Source organism: Antedon bifida, chromosome 2, assembly GCF_963402885.1.
Source record: "Antedon bifida chromosome 2, ecAntBifi1.1, whole genome shotgun sequence".
Lineage (NCBI taxonomy): Eukaryota > Metazoa > Echinodermata > Crinoidea > Comatulida > Antedonidae > Antedon > Antedon bifida.
The window spans coordinates 33624968-33646617 of record NC_136227.1 but is presented as its reverse complement, the minus strand read 5'-3'; the positions used below and the strand labels follow the sequence as shown (position 1 = coordinate 33646617).

The 21650-nt window shown below is 34.3% G+C and overlaps 4 protein-coding genes across 5 annotated transcripts in view; 3 read left to right on the top strand and 1 right to left on the bottom strand.

The window, feature by feature from the left end:
• The window catches only part of LOC144834767 (mitochondrial coenzyme A diphosphatase NUDT8-like), a 43408-nt gene extending 21792 nt beyond the window's left edge, over nt 1-21616 (bottom strand). The window contains exons 1-2 of the mRNA XM_078689690.1: nt 21548-21616; nt 20704-21021 (exon numbers count right to left, since the gene is read on the bottom strand). The gene's annotated coding sequence lies outside the window, so the exon portion shown is untranslated. The remainder of the gene's footprint in view (nt 1-20703; nt 21022-21547) is intronic.
• LOC144835650 (uncharacterized) lies at nt 1202-7257 on the top strand. Its single transcript, XM_078690725.1, has 2 exons — nt 1202-1314; nt 1733-7257. Exon 2 carries the CDS (start codon nt 2071-2073, stop codon nt 7255-7257), a length of 5187 nt encoding a protein of 1728 aa, XP_078546851.1. The 5' UTR covers nt 1202-1314; nt 1733-2070.
• On the top strand, nt 9792-15772 carry LOC144834783 (glutathione S-transferase kappa 1-like). 2 transcript variants are annotated; one of them, XM_078689722.1, is made up of 5 exons: nt 9792-9963; nt 14773-14840; nt 15011-15127; nt 15251-15292; nt 15459-15772. In XM_078689722.1, the coding sequence occupies exons 2-5, from the start codon at nt 14799-14801 to the stop codon at nt 15480-15482; spliced, it is 225 nt and encodes a 74-aa protein (XP_078545848.1). In that variant the 5' UTR covers nt 9792-9963; nt 14773-14798; the 3' UTR covers nt 15483-15772. The 2 variants fall into 2 exon arrangements, with proteins under 2 accessions (XP_078545848.1, XP_078545849.1); XM_078689723.1 differs by lacking the exon at nt 9792-9963 and adding an exon at nt 10100-10291.
• The window catches only part of LOC144834760 (stromelysin-1-like), a 203435-nt gene continuing 194845 nt past the window's right edge, over nt 13061-21650 (top strand). Inside the window, exon 1 of the mRNA XM_078689675.1 lies at nt 13061-13072. The gene's annotated coding sequence lies outside the window, so the exon portion shown is untranslated. The remainder of the gene's footprint in view (nt 13073-21650) is intronic.

Below are 21650 nucleotides of genomic sequence, written 5' to 3'. Positions count from 1 at the left end.
GATTCAGTTTAAAATATCTTTTAATTTTTTTTAGTTTCGGAAAAAATGGACCAAGACATAGGAACCGTATACAACACTGCTGCCATTTCTGTGCCAAATATGATTTAAATACACAGCCACTAAAAAGCTGAGCTCTGGTAATACCTGATTTTAAAACCATAATGACAATTAGGCATATAGGCCTTTTCTAAAAACCGGAAATTAAGTTGACATAGGCCTAGGTCCCAGTTTGGACAACAAACGAAAAACAGCCTATTACATTACAACTCACTCTCTCGTTCTCTTCATACCATCAAACGTACAAATAATAAACTATAAATACTATCAGTTAGGCCTAGGCAATTGAATCTAAATTGGAAACTTACATGGTTGGCTCATAAAATTGTAATAACATAAATACACCTTGATAGGCCCCAGTCAATCTTTGTGACGATTTCATAGCAGTCGCTGCGCCACTCCTTTTATGCTTATTGACTAAGGGCCATGACGAATGACAAAAGCTATTCACGGTTTATGCAATTTCTTTCTATATATGCACAATACACGATTAATGGAAGTATATAGATATTCTACTCAAAATTCCACACAAGTTATTTTTAGAAAAAACACAGAATCATTTGAAATAACTAAATTTCTATCAAAAAACAAAAACGAAAGCCCTGCAGAAGTTATCGGTCGACTTAAATAATATAAATTAGATTTAATCAACACATGATAATGAATCCTTGTTTAAAGACTCATCTTGTAATTACAGTTTTGATTGATAATGTACCCAGGCGTATTGGCGCACCATAGATATTAGCTCACATGTACATTTACTTCTTATAGGTTAGTTGTTAAGGTAAATGAGGTGATTTCAACATCTGATAAAATAGGGCGCGATTAACAAATTAATCAAAAATATTAATAATAATTGTCAATACAGCAATAAGCATTGTGGTGCATGTGTTTGAAGATAAGCAAATAAGCACTGTAGACAAAGCACTGTAGACCTACCTATACTGTATATTAGAAAAACGAAACACTGATCTCGCACACAGCATGTGTAAATATTGCGCTCATAGCGCTCCATATTATCTAACGAGTTGTTGTTCTTTTTTACTATAAAAAAAAAAAAAAAAAAAAAACTGGGGGAGAGAGATAGAGAGTGATAGGGACCCTATATGTAAGATTTAGTTTAATCTTAATTGGCGCCGCCAACGGATTTGAGGCAGATGAGCGTCGAAAACGCTACTGTGAGTGTGTTGCAGTTAATTACTAAGAAACATTAGTTAAAAGCAAGTAGAAATAAATGTTTGGTCATTGTTTAAAGACGTAAGTTCGTTTAATTCACTCAATGTATGAATCTGAAATTATTCAATGATGTTTATTGTAATTATTAGTAATTGTGTTAAATATAATTGCTTGGTTAGTCTCAACAACGTGGTAATGATGGACGCCGCCATCTTGTAGTTGTAGTTTACGAGAGTTTGAATAGGACAAACCAGATGAGTTATTATACATAGTTAAAACTGAGTTAAGATTGTGTTATCGTGATACAGACTACAGTATTTTCCATAAAATCATCAGAATGTATTTTCATTAAGATTGCAAGAATTGTTGCTTAACTTTATATATGTGTTAATCTGTTGTAAAGAATTACTGTTGAATTTACTGGTCACGCTTGAGTGATTTCACCATTTTGAGTAACTTATGGAGTCATAATAAATAGTACTGTATGTTGTTCGTTTAGGCTATGAAAGAAGTCATTGTGATTACTGTTGCAAACCAGCTTGTATTGGCTATTCTGAGTGTCTGTATCTGGCAAAGTAGTAAGTTTCAATAAGAATAGACAAGTTTGACATGTTAACGAAATGTAGTAATGACATGATTATGTTCTGTTTATTTGATCAGTTTGATGTATGTTATATTTTAGAATTGAATGAGACTGTTGGAATAAAACAACTTCATCTCAAACCCGGATACATGTGCTCATTTTAGTCTCCGTGCAGTCGTCTTGCGCAAATTTCCTACAATTCAATTTACTATTTGTGGGTACTGTGTCGAACCAAGGATAGGAAGTAGTGAAAGATGGCTGAGGAAAGGAAGGCAAGTAAACGAAGAAGAAGAAATACTAAAGGTAACCTGACCAGGACCTTGAAGGGTATAAGAAATATATTAGTCGAAGAAAATTATGACGAAAAGGAAGTCACTGATAAGCTAAAGAAAGCAGATGAGATATTTTCCGCAATCGAAGAAGCCCATGCCGAACTTGTGTCTCTGATAGAGGATGAGCACGAGTTTTCTGAAGAAGAGAAATGGATGGGTCAATGTCAAGAAGAATTCATGTCAGAGATGCTAGCAGTTAAATGTAGAATTAAGGAGATCAAAGGTAAAATAGAAATTAAGGAAGACGTTAAGATAACTAATGATGCGGATGTAGATAATACTGATAATGTGAGTAATGTGGATACACGTAATGGTAACATAAATGTAGTAACTAATGCAAGTAACACATTTATAAATGATAGACAAATCGAAGGAATATTCAAAGCTATGTCTATTCCCAAATCAGTGACACGTTATTTTGATGGGAATCCCTTACAGTACCATTCATTTATGACGACCTTTAAAGAACTAGTTTCAGGAATAACCGATGATGGTGTTAAGTTAAATACTCTTTTACATTTCTGTAAAGGCAAAGCATTAGAAGCCATTCAATTTTGTGTTATGAAAGAGACGACAGAGGGATATTGTATGGCATTAAAAACCCTTAAGGAAAGATATGGTAATACCGGTATAATTGTTCAAGCCTGGGTTGAAAAGATCCTAAATAGGCCAAAGGTAGATGTTAATGACCTTAGAGTATTCTCCGATGATCTTGAGAATTGCTATGAAGCGCTAAGTGCCTTGGGATTTGTTGAAGAATTAAGTAACCAGAGAAGTTTAAAGTTAATTATTGAAAGGCTTCCGAAGTTCATACAAAATAGGTGGGCTCGAGAAAATTACAAAATTAAGTCAAAAGGGGATGGAGCTAGTGCCAAACTGAAAGATGTTGTAGCATTCATAAAAGCGGCTACAAGTGAAGTAAATGATCCGGTATTCGGGAGTGCAAACAAAGTTGACCAAGTTGCCAGTGGTAGTACGTCGGCAAAGCGGATACGGATAAATCAGTTTAGCGCAGAATCAAAACGAGATAATGTGAAATGTTGGATCTGTAAGTCAGATAACCATTGGCCAGACCAATGCGACGAATTTAAAGGAAAAAATCCAGACGATCGGATAATGTTAGCCAAACAAAATTATGTGTGTTTTAGCTGTTTAAAGGTAGCCGGAAGAAACCATAGAATGGCAAACTGCACAAGAAAAAGACAGTGTCCAGAAATAGTTGATGGCAAACAATGTGAGCAGAATCACCATAAACTACTACACGGTGCAAAGTTGAAAGCAAAAGGCAATTTAGTATGTGTGGCTGCGGGCTCAGCAAAAGAAGCAATGCTTCCAGTTTTACAAGCAGAGGTGTTAGGTGGAAAGAAACGAGAAATTGCAAATGTCTTATTAGACTCTGGCTCACAAACCACGATCATACGACAAGAATTGGCAGATAAACTTAATTTGAAAGGAACAGAAGTAGTCGCTGTTGTTACAAAGGTGGGAGGAAATGAAGAACAGTTAGATACAAAACTATATAGGTTATATGTAAAAGACATAGATGATACACGCACATACCCTGTCTTAGCCATTGCTATGCCATCTATTACTGAAGTTGAGGAAATAGACGTTGAAGATTTAGCTAAGAAATTCAAAATCAAGTCGTTGAGAAGAAGTGGCGGACCTATTGATCTTCTGATCGGAGTTGACTATGCGAACTTCCATGTAGGCGAGACAAAATCTATTGGAAATACTGTTGCTTGTAAGACAATGATTGGATGGACTGTATTTGGGGGAGGAGGAAATGCACCCAAGTATGGACATAGAGTAATGAACTTCCGAGTGAATAATGTTGATTTAACAGACTTCTGGTCAGTGGAATCCATGGGAATTGACATTCCGTCATGTCAATTTAAAGGAACCCAAGAAAGTGCAAACGAACATATAGAGCACAGATTGATAGAGGACTCATGTTCAAAGGTTGGAAACCAGTGGATGGTGCCTTACCCCTGGATGAAGGACCCTGAGAATCTTAAAGATAACCGAGTACAAGCTGAGAAAATGTTGAAAGGATTAGAAAGAAAGCTCAGCAAAAGTGAAAATTATTCAAGTGCGTATAAGCAACAAATGAAAGAGATGGTTCAATTGGGCTTCTCAAGAAAATTATCTGACACTGAAGTAAAAAACTACAGAGGTCCAGTTCATTATATCCCACACCATGCTGTCTTACGTCCAGAAAATCGAAGCACCCCTGTGAGGATTGTCTTTAATTCCTCAAATGTATATAATGGAGAGTCAATAAATGATTATTGGATAAAGGGTCCAGACTTATTGAACAGTTTGCAGGGAGTGATGTTGCGGTTCCGAGAAAACAAAGTCGCCGTTGTTAGTGATATCTCAAAAATGTATCATCGCGTGCTAATCCCAGAAATCGACCAACATGTGCATAGATATTTATGGAGAGACATGGAGGTTGAGAGAAATCCTGACGTTTATGTCAAGACAGTCTTGACATTCGGAGATAAGCCGGCGCCAGCTATGGCCCAAACAGCTTTGAAGTTAACAGCGAAACAAAATGAAGCCAGATATCCAAGAGCAGCAATGGTATTACAGAATGATGTTTACATGGATGATATATGTACCTCGGTTAGAACGGAAGAAGAGGCAAAATCAACCATCAACGATATCGACATAGTGTTAAATACAGGAGGATTTACTGTTAAAGAGTGGGTATCAAACAGCCGATTGGTGACAGACGACACAAAGGGCAAGATAGCATCTGTTTTGGAAAACAAAGTCAACGAGGAAAAAGTATTGGGAGTCAGGTGGCAGAAAGAAGACGATAATTTAATGATTAGAGTGAAAATTGATGACACCTTGTTAAACGGAAGAATAAATAAGAGGAAGGCGTTAGGCGTCATAGCTAGAATATTTGACCCCATTGGTTTAGCATCACCCGTGATCATAAAGGCGAAAATAAAAATGCAGGAGTTGTGGCAGGCTAAAGTTGGTTGGAACGAAGAATTTCCTGAAGATGTAGAAAAGGCTTGGAAAAACCTGTTCTATGAGCTAATGAAGCTAGATGAGCTAACATGTCCTAGAGGTCTCACACCAAAGGGCGCCTCAGATGAGTTAACCTTAATAGTGTTCTGTGATGCCTCTGAGAAAGCCTATGGTTCATGTGCATATGCAAGATGGAAATTAAATGATGGGACATATAAGACAAGGTTCATCGCTGGGAAGTCGAGAGTTGCACCAATAAAAAGACTGACGATACCGAGATTAGAATTACAGGCTGCAGTAATGGCAGTAAGACTGGCGTCTATGATAATTAAAGAAACAAGGCTTAAATTTAACCAGACAATATATCTGACGGATAGCATGATTGTGCTTGGCTGGTTAAGGAAATCTGTTAACAACTTCAAGGCATTCGTTGCAGTGAGAGTTGCGGAAATTCAGGAAAAATCTGATAAAGGTAATTGGAGACACGTACCTGGAAGTATGAATCCTGCTGACGATGTATCGAGGGGTATACCAGCAAGTAATTTAGGAGGTAGGTGGATCAGAGGACCAGAGTTTCTTAAGTTGAATATTAATGACTGGCCTAATGAGAAAATCAGTGTTTCAAAAGAGGATGATGAAGCAAAACTATGCATGAACATCCAAATCGCTGATACTTCTAATGTGAAGCTAGATGGATTAGAAACATGGGAGATCCTGCTCGAAGAGTACAGAAAACATCTTTATGGACTTGAGTCTGAAGCATTAAATGTTGAGAAAGTAAGAGAGCTTGAATTGATCTTACTAAGAAGGGTTCAACAAGAATGTTTTGGAGACGAATTAAAAGCATTACAGAGAGGAAAAGAAGTATCAAAAAACAGTAAGTTGACCTTACTAGATCCCAAGTATGATGAAGATACCAAGCTCATCAGAGTAGGTGGGAGATTAAGAAAGAGTAGTGGTAACTTGGAACTTGATGTTCACCCAGTTCTGCTAGAACCCAACCATCACATTACAAAACTGTTGGTTAAAAGAATAGATGCTAATGTTTACAATCACCACGCTGGTGCGGAACAAGTATTCGCTTACGTCAGGCGAAGATACTGGATCTTGAAAGGGAGAAGTTTGATAAAGTCAGTGATGAGAAGTTGCATAGAATGTCAAAAATGGCGACGTAATTCTGAGGTTCCGAAAATGGCAGATGTCCCAAAAGCAAGATTAAGAATTGGAAAACCTCCTTTTTTCTCAACAGGAATAGACTGCTTTGGACCAATGCTAGTAAAAATCAAACGATCGCAAGAAAAAAGATGGGGAGTGATTTTTAAATGCCTAACAACGCGAGCTATTCATTTAGAAATAGTTAGTGGAATGGACACAGACACTTTTTTGTTGGCGTTGAGAAGATTCATTGCAAGACGTGGAACTCCAAAAGAAATCCTTGCGGATTGCGGAACTAATTTTAAAGGTGCCGAGAGAGAGCTGAATGAAGCATTTAATAATATGGGAGTTGAACTGCGAGAACGGCTGGCTAAACAACAGATTGAATTTAAATTCAATCCACCAGGTGCTCCACATTTCGGTGTCTGGGAGAGGGACGTGAAATCTGTGAAGACCGCCTTAAAATGCTGCCTAAAAGATAGAGTAATTAGTGAGGTATTACTTGCGACTATAATGGTAGAAGTTGAAGGGCTTTTGAATGCCAGACCTTTGGGATACGCATCCAGTGATGTTGCAGATCCAGATCCGATAACACCAAACTTGCTATTAATGGCACGACGGGATTCCGCACTTCCAGCTGTTGCTGTAAAGCACATTGAACTCAAGGGTCGTCGTCAGTGGAAGCATAGCCAAGTGATTGCAGATTTATTCTGGAAAAGATTTGTTGGAGAGTACCTATCCAGCCTACAGATTAGACAAAAGTGGTATAGAGAAAGTTCCAATTTAAAAGTTGGTGACGTCACATTGGTAATCAATGATCAACTGCCAAGAGGAGAATGGCTTATTGGTAGGATTATTAAAGTGTATCCTAGTGACGATGGAAGAGTTAGAGTAGCAGATGTTGTTGTAAATAACAAAGAGTATAAAAGGCCAGTAACAAAGCTTATCAAGCTCGAGGAGTGGGAGTAAAAAAAAAAAAATAAAATAAAAAAAATGGAAAAAGAAAAGAAAATTAAATGTTTTGAAAATATAACTAATTTGATTTATAATGGGATTTCCCCATTGGTTGGGGAGTGTAAGATTTAGTTTAATCTTAATTGGCGCCGCCAACGGATTTGAGGCAGATGAGCGTCGAAAACGCTACTGTGAGTGTGTTGCAGTTAATTACTAAGAAACATTAGTTAAAAGCAAGTAGAAATAAATGTTTGGTCATTGTTTAAAGACGTAAGTTCGTTTAATTCACTCAATGTATGAATCTGAAATTATTCAATGATGTTTATTGTAATTATTAGTAATTGTGTTAAATATAATTGCTTGGTTAGTCTCAACAACGTGGTAATGATGGACGCCGCCATCTTGTAGTTGTAGTTTACGAGAGTTTGAATAGGACAAACCAGATGAGTTATTATACATAGTTAAAACTGAGTTAAGATTGTGTTATCGTGATACAGACTACAGTATTTTCCATAAAATCATCAGAATGTATTTTCATTAAGATTGCAAGAATTGTTGCTTAACTTTATATATGTGTTAATCTGTTGTAAAGAATTACTGTTGAATTTACTGGTCACGCTTGAGTGATTTCACCATTTTGAGTAACTTATGGAGTCATAATAAATAGTACTGTATGTTGTTCGTTTAGGCTATGAAAGAAGTCATTGTGATTACTGTTGCAAACCAGCTTGTATTGGCTATTCTGAGTGTCTGTATCTGGCAAAGTAGTAAGTTTCAATAAGAATAGACAAGTTTGACATGTTAACGAAATGTAGTAATGACATGATTATGTTCTGTTTATTTGATCAGTTTGATGTATGTTATATTTTAGAATTGAATGAGACTGTTGGAATAAAACAACTTCATCTCAAACCCGGATACATGTGCTCATTTTAGTCTCCGTGCAGTCGTCTTGCGCAAATTTCCTACACTATACAACATAATGCACAATAACATAAATGCACAGCTACTAAAAATGCTGAGCTCTGTCTGAAACCATTTGTCTAAAAATGACAATTATATATAGATCGGAAATTAAGTTGACAGAGGTCCCAACTTAGAAAAATGAAAGTCAAAGGCGTGGCCAAACCAACAATAGACGATCCTTAAATCAGAGATCTGCTTAAATCACCAAAATACGATATTTGTTATCACCCATCTGCGGACCGATGGTTTAATTACAAAACAGACTATTTAACAAATCCTATTCCCTTCCTACCATCAAACGTACAAACATACATAAACTATAAATACTTTTAGATTTGGCAATTATAAATCTAAATTGCAAACTTACATTGTTGCCTTTAAAAGTGAATTTGACTGGAAAATCTAATAACTTGTAATAACAGGAATACATAATGATAGGCCTACAGTCAATCTTTGTGACGATTTCATAGCAGGTACGGTAACACTCCTTTTTACGGGTCAACTTTAATGATAGTGTATTCATATCACATATTGACGTTGGCCATGATGTCACAAAAGCTTTTATGGTATATGCATTTTCTTTCTTTATTTTCTTTTTTAATGCACAATACACGATCACCGAAGTCTATATATATTTTATTAAAAAATCCACACAAGTTATTTATAGAAAAGACACAGAATCATTTGAAATAATTTAATTTATATATTTAAAAAAAAACCTGCAGAAGTTGTATATACCCACATAATTATAAACACATTTGATTAACCCTTGTTTAAGACTTACCGGTATCTAATAAATGCACTTACAGTTTTTTCAACTTTAAATTTACTTAAGTTTGAGATAGCATTTATCGTACGAACGTTTCAGTATACTGTAATCGAAAGAGCGACACACAATAGCCACTAACCTCTTACATCCCGACGACGACGAGAATACAAATTAATAGGCTACTACAATAGCAGTTTCTCCATGGTATATATTGTGTCAGTCAGTACGCACCTAGGAGACTGATGATCAAATCTGTCATCAAAATGACAGATACAGTGTATTAAACAATTTGTAGCCAACTCTCAGAGTGATCATTTTCACAACATCTTGAAGTACAGTATAGTAAAGTGTAACGTGTGATAAATTCACAGATAAGTATTTCGATCGCCAGGATTGTTTTAGATGGTCACGTGTGAACATAATGTTAAGTTGTCTATTGCAGTGTCAATCGTACCTGCATCCTTACATTGGATATCAGCATGAGTGGTAAGCCAATTATAGCTTACCATAGTCACTATGGTGTGGAAGGTATCGAGCTGTGCATTCCTATTGGCCCGGTACTATGCGTTTAAACGCCATATTTTGTGTCGAAACAATCGACCATCTAAGAGCATTATTTCACTGTTGAATTGAATGTTTATCAGTACTTTGTTATACGTTACGAATGACAATACTCTATGTATATGCAAAGGATATCAAGTAACAGCCTCTGATTGGATGCTGACTTGCACAAGATATGTCACTTGTTATGCAAATTAGCATAGTAGAATAGTTATTGGAACAGGATATAGGTATTTAACCTGTACAGTACTAGTCGTACAGAATATGGGCTATGAGGGTATAATTGTTGTACACCTCAGCTAAAGGAACAACTAAGGATATTTCAGTTGTGCACTAAAAAAACACCCAAGTGAGGACATATCGACACTAAGTACTGTATAATACTGTACTATAAGAGTGCTGCGTGCTGTTTAATCATTATTTTTGTTAGTCTTTGTGAACATGTATAATTGTGTTAGATCATTTTAGATTTGTAATATTACCGCTTAAATTATTTACTAGAAAATGTATATTGTACATTCATTGTTGTATAATTATGGTCGTCGTCGAGGAAGAGGAGGAGGAGACTGATGATATAGGGATAGCCACGTGACAATTCATAGGGATATGCACGTGACAATTCATAAGGATATGCACGTGACAATTTATAGGGATATCCACGTGACAATTCATAGGGACATCCACGTGACAATTCATAAGGATATGCACGTGACAATTTATAAGGTCATGATCCATGCGACATTTCTCATTATTGTAAGTTGCTACACATTGTCACTCACTCAAATATTTTTATTAATGCCATTTTTTAAGATTAGGCCTATTTCTTATTGTTTTAGATATTAGGATGATACAGGAAAAACTGGAATATGAGACTTTCAATACAAGCATTTCTAGGCGGTATATAATGTATTGCAAGTAAAGGTTGTTGTATACCGTTTATGTAGAGATTCAATGTACAACCATAGCAACCTTTTGTTTTTACAACGCACCATGTCAATAATACAGGTCAAGTCGAAAATTCATTCTATGCGCATACAGAAAAATGAGCATGCGCAGAATGACTATTAGACTCAATAGCTGTGCTGTAAAAACAAATGTCGCTAAGTTTATAGTTCGTTGACCTTCACACCAAGTGTACCTATTAGCACCTGATTAATTTGTACTGTATACGCAAAGGTAGTTTGAGTAGCATTCTATCGGATTTTACTTGTAATATTTAGATGTGGTGAAACTTCACTTATTTTTTTATGTTTCAGATAAGCCGCCAGGGTTGAATCCTATGAAAGCAGTGTACATGTAAACAGCAAAGAAACAATAATTGTAACATATTGTGTAAATATTGCGCCCAGAGCGCGCCATATTACCTGACTAGTTTCTTTTTTACTATACGCATACGCTATCATTTTTTTCTACTAGAACGTAACTGAGAGAGATAGGGACCCTATACGACACTCTTGCTGCATGCTGTGCCAATAACATAAATGCACAGTATACAGCCACTAAAATGCTGAGATCTGTCTAAAACCATCTGTCTAAAAATGACAATTATCTTTAGATCGGAAATTAAGTTGAAAGAGGTCCCAACTACCCTGAATCAGGGCCTTGCTTTATTTCAGAATCACCAAAATCTTTGTTATCACCCGTCGGCGGATCCATGGTTTACTTACAAAACAGACTATTTTACAACTCTCACTCTTATCAAATGTAAATAAACATAAACTATAAATACTTTTAGATTTGGCAATTATAAATCTAAATTGCAAACTTACATTGCTGGCTTTAAAAGTGAATTTGACTGGAGGATATCATAACTTGTAATAACAGGAATACATAGGCATACAATCTTTGTGACGATTTCATAGCAGGTACTGTAACACTCCTTTCAACGGGTCAACTTTAATAACAGTGTATTCATATCACATATTTGCCATGATGTCACAAAAGCTTTTCACGGTCTATGCATTTCCTTTCTTTATAATGCACAATGCACGATCACGGAAGTCTATAGATATTTTATTAAAAAATCCACACAAGTTATTTTTAGAAAAAGACACAGAATCATTTGAAATAATTTAATTTATATATAAAAAAAACCCGTAGAAGTTGTATACCCACATGATTATAAACACATTTGATTAACCCTTGGACAATAAGTATTTAAGTCACTGCGCCACGGGTGGGGCCTGAGGCGAATTTAGTGACACCCCTTGATGGCCGGAAATGGTACTCTCGTATAACATTCATGATAAATGGCACCTCTAATTGGCCGGAAAAACACTCTCATGCAGCATGCTACGATTGAACAAAACGATCGTACTTTTTTCCTCCTCCTCACGATAACATTTGTTGCCGCCGTATGTTAGATGCGCGTGCTCTGTGTGCGGAACCACCGCCGATTGTTTGATCATTCACTCGGTATTTTGTTTTGCGTTCAAGTTACAAGCCCCCTCCCCCCAAAAAAGCACAATTTGGGTGAGAAGGCAAATTCAATGCTTATTATAGCCAGGGGCGGACCCAGGGGTGTTTCCCTTGTGGCCCGGGCAACAGCCTTAATTTCATACTAAATGTTGTTTCTGCCACTAAATTAAAATTGAGTTCCATTTCATCGTATACAATATCCATCCGGACCCGGAACTTGATAGGCTTAGTCATAAAGTAGTTACAGAGTTGCAGGGCATTTTATTATTGTTGAATGTTTTGATATTAGCCTAATTGTTAAAACGACCTTCACAACCAAAATATTTCTTTTCATTTTAAATGGAACGCTACAAAAATAATCCTCTGCTTCATCGGAGCATGAATACCTAATAACCAGACAAGAACGTATCTTTGTTACGTTTTACTATCAATCCATTTTCATGTCACGCAATCCATTTTTCAACAATATAGTAGTATAACAATAACATTTTGATTGAATAGTGAGGGATTAGTTACAGTTTGACTTTGAATAAACCATTTGCAATTTACTGAAAATCCAAAATTATTCAATTAAAGAAACGCTCAACACATGAGAAATAGATGTCGGTCGATAAACCTCTGACGACGACTAAAACAACGACAATCAGCGAAATGTTAGTGATTTTATTTCATCTCTGGCTTGTTACATTTTTCATGACACGTTACCGGACTTCCCCCTCCTCTCGCAATGACCGACAGTACAGATCTTCCCTATCTAGGCTCGTGTATGTAGCATACTACGTTATTCACAAATTACCCACGCATAGCAGTGTTACTAGAGCCATCACAGATTACCTCTAATGGATCAATCATTCATACATGAATTCAAAAATTCATCGACAAACGAAATATAGCCTATATTCATTCCTTTTAAATATTAGGCATATTGCCAAGGCTAATAATCGATTTGTCCATAATTATTGCGTTTTGCCGGGGGTTTTCCATAATCTAAGGCCAATTTTTAGGCCAAATCATAATTGTGCGTATTCTGTATTTCCGATGCGTGTAGTACCATATTTATCTTCATTTCCGTACGTTCGTAAATATTAGGCCGAATTTCCGTAGTAATTTATAGACGTTCCGAAATTTGAACCGTGTTATACCGGTAGCAGAGCAAAGTTTGCTTCTTTCTGCAAATGTCCTATCATTCTTTTCTATGTTTTATTTGGAGTGTGGTTTAAAACAACACTTTTGTAAAGTTTATAGTGGATAAATAAAAATGAATTTTTGGAAATGGTGGTTTTAACATCTGACTTTATTTAGCATTTTTAAATGAATTAAAATTCCAAATTATACAATTTAACCTTTTGTTCAATATATTTATAGCAACAGCTTCATATTTTTTGTATAACTTTTTAAAATTATTAATTGATAATTAATTTACATTAATTGAGTACAGTTATTAGAATGTATTACCGTACCAAAAGTACCTTCATCGGGGACCTCCCCGTGACGTTCGCATTGAACGAAAAAAAAATTATCATGAATTTTACGTGCGAGAGTACCATTTGCGGCCATCTAGGGGTGTCATTTAACAATTTTCTTGCTCAAATACTCAGTGTCTACAACCCTGGAGTCTTTGGGCAACCCTCTTAAAATAGTCCTGCGACCGCCCCTGATAGCTCTATCTATATTTATTTACAGCAATTTGTTGAGGAAACTAAATATATCAATGTAAATAGGTGGTATTGATATACTTCATAGCCACACATACATATTGTAGGTAACCGCAGCGTTCCATTTTTTGATGTACGTCGGAAGGCTATATATGCATGCTGACTGCCAGTGATCGAAACAATAGGTACGCGGTTGTCTAGCGGTGTCTTTTGTACGATTCGTTCGTGCCCAAGCTCACGTCAATATCATGTCACATCCTGGGACCAAAAATTCGTATTATTTTTCGGCAACCAATTCATTTGTTTAACAATAAGGTATGAGTTATTCACGAACGAGTTAACGAATTTTTCAATTTACAAATAACCTTTTGTATTGTGGGGCACGTATTTGGAGGATTTTCAGAGATGAGGGTGGTGAGGTATTGGGGATGTCGGGGATGGGGGTTCGCAGTCGGTTAATGGGGGGTTCGCTGTAAAGGGGGGGGGGGGTCGCCCGAACCATAACCCCCCCCCCCCTGACTACGGGCCTGAACTCCCAGGGTGATCATTTTTACAATATTTTGATAGTATAGTAAAGTGTAACGTGTGATAAATTCACAGATAGGTATAATTCGATCGCCATGATTGTTTTAGATGGTCACGTGTGCACATAATGTTAAGTTTTCTATTGCAGCGTCAATCGTGTCTGCATAATATTAATATTGGCAGGATTGGTAAGCCAATGTCATTATTTATTATGGTGTGGAAGTTATCGAGCTGTGCATTCCTATTGGCCCGGTACTGGAATACAAGCCATTTTTTCTAGGCAGTATATAATGTATTTCCAGTAAAGGTTGTTGTATACCGTTTATGTAGAGATTCAATGTACAACCATAGCAACCTTTTATTTTTACAATGCACCATGTCAATAATACTGGACAAGTCGACTATGCGCATACAGAAACATGAGCATGCGCTCATGACTATCACAGACTCAATAGCTGCGCTGTATAAACAAAAGTTGCTAAGTTTATCGTTAGTTGACCTTCACACCAACTGTACATAAAATAGCACCTGATTAAAAAGGTAGTTGAGTAGCATTCTATAGGATTTTACTTGGAATATTTTGATGTGGTGAAACACTCTTTTTCTTTCAGCTGCTTTCTCTTCACCTTTTTTCAGATAATAAGCCGCCAGGGTTGAATCCTATGAAAGCAGTGTACCTGTTTGATCCCACATCCGTTCTTGAGGTATGTGGATATTGAATTTTCTTTTCATAAAACTTTTTTTGCAATCAAAATTACAAAAGGCTGGATTGATATTTTTGTTGATTTGGATGAAAATTTTAATATAAATTTAATATTATATTATTACATGATATTTATTGTGATATCAAATCTACATCTTCAATTATTTTTAGGCAGCCCAGGCTGCTGGAATGTCTGAAGAGGTCGCTAATAAATGCATGTCAAAGGTCAAAGATCAATCAACAAAAGAAGAGTTAAAAAGAATAACAGGCATTGCACTCGAAAGTGGTGTAAGTAATTTGAATTTAAAGTTTATTTTTTATTTTTAAAATTAATTCAATTTACAGTATATATTGGCGAGTCTGTAATATACAATTACATATTCAAATAAAAAATGTTATTTTAATTTGTAGGCATTTGGCGCACCATGGATATTAGCTCACAATGATGGAGAAGTAAAGACTTTTTGGAAATTTTGCAAATTATCAAAATAATACTTGTAGTAGGCATACATATTTTAGTATTTTAAAATCACTGTATTATTATCAGTATTGTCATCATATCTTTGTCAATGTTTTCATTAGAAATGAATACTGTGATAAAATTATTTTATTCTTACAGGTGAAAAATGGGAAGGTCCATTAAAATCATCAAAATTATAGTCTGCTGCCCTCTACAGGTTTTAGTTTGTCAAACTTTTTAAACAAGATCAACATTACTGTTATTTTAAACAAACATTGTATCATGGTTTTAATTGTGATTTCAGTTAATATTTGTTTTCATCTACCAGTATTATATTCATTGCAACCACTATTTTTAATTCATCATTACAAGAAACCAATTTAGGATGTAATATTGTGAAAAATTGATTATAACCAAACCTTTAAAATTTATGAATACTGTATTAAAATCAACGATATTTTATAAACAATATATAATATAAATGGTGACTTTGTTGTAAAATAATGTGTAACATTAAAGTAAAAGAATTATCACCAGTTTATTTGCATAGTGTATAGTTTTTATTGAAACAGCTAAAATATTTATTAATCGAAGACTTAGACCTTTACAAAAAATTAAATTTAGAGTAAGTTAGGTCCATCCCCTCAAACACCCTCCCCCGCCAAACCATTGTATTCTCTCTATTATAACGCTACATGTGTATTTTAACTTTAAATTGATCTGTTCCTCTCGAAAATAGTAATCAAAAACACTCCTTGTATTAGAATTATTAGGTTAGCATTTTGACTGAACTCATCACTGGTACAAACTGAACATAAAGCATTCCTTTATTATGCAAAATATTGAACAATAACATTTTTGTTTACTTCCGGTTTAATTGATTTGGAGGAGGTGGATAGGTTTTTGAATGAAAGTTTTTAATAGTTTGTTTTTTATGGGTTTGCTACTAAAGCTCTGTCCACACTGGAGAGCAAGTGTGATCAATTGTAAAGCTCTGTATTTACACTTGTGTAATGTGATGTGCCCACATATGGACATTATGATGTCATATCGCTACCATATCTGGGCATATTGCTACCATATTTGGGCACATCACACTTTAGTGTAGACAGAGCTTAAGTTTGTTTACATTTAGACTTAAAAAATGAAGTGATTTTGGGTGACAAATGGTGGACCTCGTGAAACTAGTGCTACCCCTCCCACTGGACCTGCCCCTGATCACATGATTATGACATCATGGTCTCTGCAGGTTTATTTTTGACATACTGTAAACGTGCACACAATACTAACAAAAAGATAACATTTAAAAAAAAACTTTATTATTAATTTTGTCCTCAAGAAAAAGTTATTTTCTCGAGTCATTGGAACAACATTCATAATAATTAACATTATACTAATAATAAATATAACCTCCTTGGCGGAGGTAATAATTACATAAAAATATTCTAAAAACTTAACAATAATATACAAGACATAAGTATACACAGATGGAATATAACAATATATACAAGACATAAGTATACACAGATGGAATATAACAATAATATACAAGACATAAGTATACACAGATGGAATATAACAATATATACAAGACATAAGTATACACAGATGGAATATAACAATAATATACAAGACATAAGTATACACAGATGGAATATAACAATAATATACAAGACATAAGTATACACAGATGGAATATAACAATAATATACAAGACATAAGTATACACAGATGGAATATAACAATAATATACAAGACATAAGTATACACAGATGGAATATAACAATATATACAAGACATAAGTATACACAGATGGAATATAACAATAATATACAAGACATAAGTATACACAGATGGAATATAACAATATATACAAGACATAAGTATACACAGATGGAATATAACAATATATACAAGACATAAGTATACACAGATGGAATATAACAATAATATACAAGACATAAGTATACACAGATGGAATATAACAATATATACAAGACATAAGATTGACTAGCCTATATAACCGTACAGAACATATTACTTTAAAATGACAATTGTTATTTATTATACTGCAAAGTAGATTATTATTATATTATTAAATGATTTATTATTTTCTTTCTTATAACACATTAATATATAATACTATAGGCATTCATACACAACTATCACAATGTAATATGGCAGTATGCTCACTGCATACACATTCACATTCACTACAAATGAAATATATCAAGATATTATGAAATAAGCACTGGTTTAGACATACTATTGGTTTTCTAAATATACAAACAAGATCATATTTTGTGCAAATTAGTGTTTCATTGAAAAGTCAAGCATACAAGTCTAAATTGAACATATCATATCATTTAATCATATATTATTTATTTAATAATATATTTATATTTATTTAATCATATATTAGAAGGAAATAATTGTTTATAATAAGATTCATGTTTTAATGTTTTATGGAGTGAGTGCAGAATCTGTTTGGGCTTTAGCCTATTCTCATTCCTGGTTATTTTTACATTGATGACCGAATAAATATTATTATTATTATTATTATTATTATAATGTAAAATAATTTAAAGAAAGAGAGAGTGAACACAATAATAAATATAATTTTTGTCTGTTCTTATTCTAGTCCTCCTACTAGCTAGCTAGTGTCCCACCAAGTCTTTACAATATTTAAATACAAGGTATAAGTTCTAGACCTGTTTAGGCTAGACCTAGGCCTAGTCTAGAAGAGCCTAGCCTACTTTCTAGGCAGCCTAGTTATTTAGACATTGTTGCCTATGTTGTAGCCTACCTACTCTAGTAATAATAATAGTGCTTGATGGACAATTTATACAGATTTTTGTTCTTTGTGGCTGCAGACATTCAGTGTCAGATAGAACCAAATAAAATGAACGAATTTGAAAATGAAAATCTCCTCTAGCTAGCTAGCTGCTGCTGCATGCTGCAGCTGTTTTGATTACGCGTATGATGTAGACACGCGCGCGACAAGGACGATGAATATGGATGAATTTGATGATCGCGACCAAATATATAACTAAAACAAAATTTATTTCTTTAAAAACCACAATTATAATAACAAATTATTACTAAACAGTTTTTATAACATATCAATTAATTACATGCCATTTTTAGATTTACAGATACAATTCTATTTTTTAATTACAATATTGACACTTGTGTACTGCGACTTTTACAAATGCGCTCTTTATATGAATTGAGACGTAGTGTACATTACATACTGTAGTTATTGGCGGATGATGATCGTGAATTTAATAATCGAAAGATATGTTTCTCTTCAAACACTCTTGAGTCAAGTAAATAATTACTTCACCTGATAGATTGCAATCACTCATGTGAAGGAACTCCAGCTTAGGACACATAATGAGAAATGAAGACAATGTATTAACATCAATGTTGTGAAAGTTATTACGAGAGATATCGAGAGAACGTAATGCTAATTGAACTTGTTTGAGAGAACATTCTGTACCCAAGTGATTGATGACGTCAGCTGATAGATTGCAATCAGTCATGCTAAGCCACTCCAGCTTAGGACACATAATGAGAAATGAAGACATTGTATTAACATCAAGGTTGTGAAAGTTATTACCAGAGATATTGAGATGACTTGATGCTAATTGAACTTTTGAACGTTTGAGAGAACATTCTGTAACCAAGTTTTTGATGACGTCAGCTGATAGATTGCAATCTCCCATGTCAAGCAACCACAGCTTAGGACACATAATGAGTAATGAAGACAATGAATTAACATCAATGTTGTGAAAGTTACTATCATAGGGAATGAGAGAAGGTAATGCTAATTGAACTTCTTTGAGAGAACATTCTGTAACGAAGTGTTTGAATGCATCAGAGTCTCCTAGTATTAGATTCTTAATAATCGTTTTTTCGTCACATTCAACTATGGCTAAAATGTGTGCAATTACTTTTCCCTTGCATCCCCCTGCTATCCTACCACTACTAAAATGCGCGATTTTTTCATCAAAATCCTCCATGTAATAAAGTTGCATAATTAGACGTATGAAATGCCCATCACCTTGTACATCTGGACTAATGTGTTTAATAAACAATCTTATGGAGGTAGATATATCGTCCAAATGATTCTTTATTTCTAAATTTTGAATGTGATTATTTAATTCATTTATCACAGAATTTTCATGTTGTTTTTTAACCAAATTTAAATTAGCTGGTAGAGAACGGCATGTTGACAAATTATTTGTTATCCAATGCTTTAAAAATGCATTAGCGTTAGCACCAAGGAAACCAATTGCAAACTCTCTTGCTTTGTTTAAATACTCACTCTCTCTTATCACCTCCCATTCTTTATCATCCAATGGTGCAAGTAATCGTTTTATATCTTTCTTACATCTACACGTCATACCGTCACTTTCACATAATTTACAATCATCCCATGTATTATGATCAAATGGTGTAAGTAACCGTCTTACATCGTCTTCGCATTCAAACTTCAAACCCTCACTTTCACATAATTTGCTAAAGTACAGTCCTACCAATGACTCAACTATCAACTTGTGGGGAGGCATGAAAACACGTTCAAAGTTGGATTTTAGAATCGGTGCTTCTTCATAAACAAATCCAAGTTTTACGGCCATGTCAATCATATTATCTCTTGTAGAATGTGTATCATTCAAATCTTTCATGGTTATTGAAAGTTTATTCTCTTTTAAGTTTTTATACATACATTTTCCTAACAAAATCATAGCATGTATATATTTTGCTGGAGTGTGTTCAAATTTAGAAATTTTGGCAAATTGTTTGTTAAACTGATTTAAAATACTACGGAAAAGTTGTTTGAAAAGGTCAACACTGTCACTAGGAAGACTTTGATGATTGTCTTCCCATAGCATACAAATTGAAAGAAGTAGCATCGGGTTTTTGCACATCAAGTATGCTTCTTTAGGAAAATAAAAACGTGTTGTCAATATGTCAATACCTAATTTCTTTTTAAGCGACTCTCCCATATCTGGTTTTCCAAAATACTTGAAATGTTTGTCAATATACTTTCCTATGCTCTTGTTATTAAATCCCTTAACCCTTACATGTACGTTGCACGATTTTACGAATTCATTTATGTTCTCTAATCGGGAAGTAAGCACCACAGTACTTTTTTTAAAGCTATTTCTGTTGAAAATTCTGGTTATGGTTTGATTATTAAATCTTAATTCATCTAACCCATCGAGTAGCAAAACAATTTTGTCTTCATTTGTTAGTAGAAAATCTTCAATCAACTCTGAATTTCTTGCGAGTTTTGTACGCCTGCTGAAATCTTTCATATCTAATTGCTTTACAATTAGATCGAAGATATCATCACCTTCTTCTAAATCTCTTAAACTTAAAAGAAATACAATTTTACCTCCAAATGCTTTAATTGTTTGACCAGGTGTGGCCCAGATGTATGATAAATGTCTTAATATGGTAGTTTTACCAATTCCACCTTCGCCGTCTATGAGAGCTTTACATCCAGGCTTAGAACTGATAACATCAATCACTTCTTCTAATGTTGTTGGTTTGCTGGTTTCTTTATTGTTTTCACTTTCCGTTAGTAATTCCATATCGGTAAACATATGTGAAATGTCAACTTTGTATATATCATTCATTGTTGCAGGTGTAAATATACTGGCCTGGCTGCACTTTTCCTTTTGTACTTTAATCAGATATGTTTGTATCTTTTCTAAAAATAAAGAAAGTTATTCAATAGAGAGAATCTTATATTCTATTAAGCATTTTATTATTATTATTGACATTAATTCATCTTAATTATTTAATTATATTTAGTTTATTTTAGTAGGCCTAAGTTGTTAACAATTATAGTGGTTTGGTTGTTCTTTTTACAGGCCTAGATAATGTCATCCTAGGTATAAATGAAATTGAAATTTGTTATAAAAAATTGCTATAATATTATTATAGCAATTTTAAACCATTTACGTTATTGGAGTAATTGTTATCAGTTATAGCAGACTCTGTGCAATAGATATTTGTATTGCACTTTTTGTAAATATTAAGGTTATAGAGGGCGACAAACACATTTTCTTTACTATCAGAAACAGAAAACTTGAATTGATAAAGAGGGCAGCAAACCGAAAAATAAATATATTTAATACTTCAGAATAAATCAGAATTTACAACGATAAATATTCTACTGCATAAAAAAAGCGTCTTTATGGGAGAAAAATTATAGATATATTCTAATAACTAACCTGTTTCTGACTCAACCTTATTCTGCGTTTCTTGTCCTTTGTTACTAGTAGTTGACACATCTACTGTTTAATAAATAAATAAGTGTCTTAATAATTATTATCA

Coding starts and splice junctions, on each gene's coding strand:
- LOC144835650 (XM_078690725.1), top strand. CDS start 2,071: ATGGCTGAGGAAAGGAAGGCAAGTAAACGAAGAAGAAGAAATACTAAA.
- LOC144834783 (XM_078689722.1), top strand. CDS start 14,799: ATGAAAGCAGTGTACCTGTTTGATCCCACATCCGTTCTTGAG. Junction 15,128..15,250: donor GCATTGCACTCGAAAGTGGT/GTAAGTAATTTG, acceptor TTTAATTTGTAG/GCATTTGGCGCACCATGGAT. Junction 15,293..15,458: donor TAGCTCACAATGATGGAGAA/GTAAAGACTTTT, acceptor TTATTCTTACAG/GTGAAAAATGGGAAGGTCCA.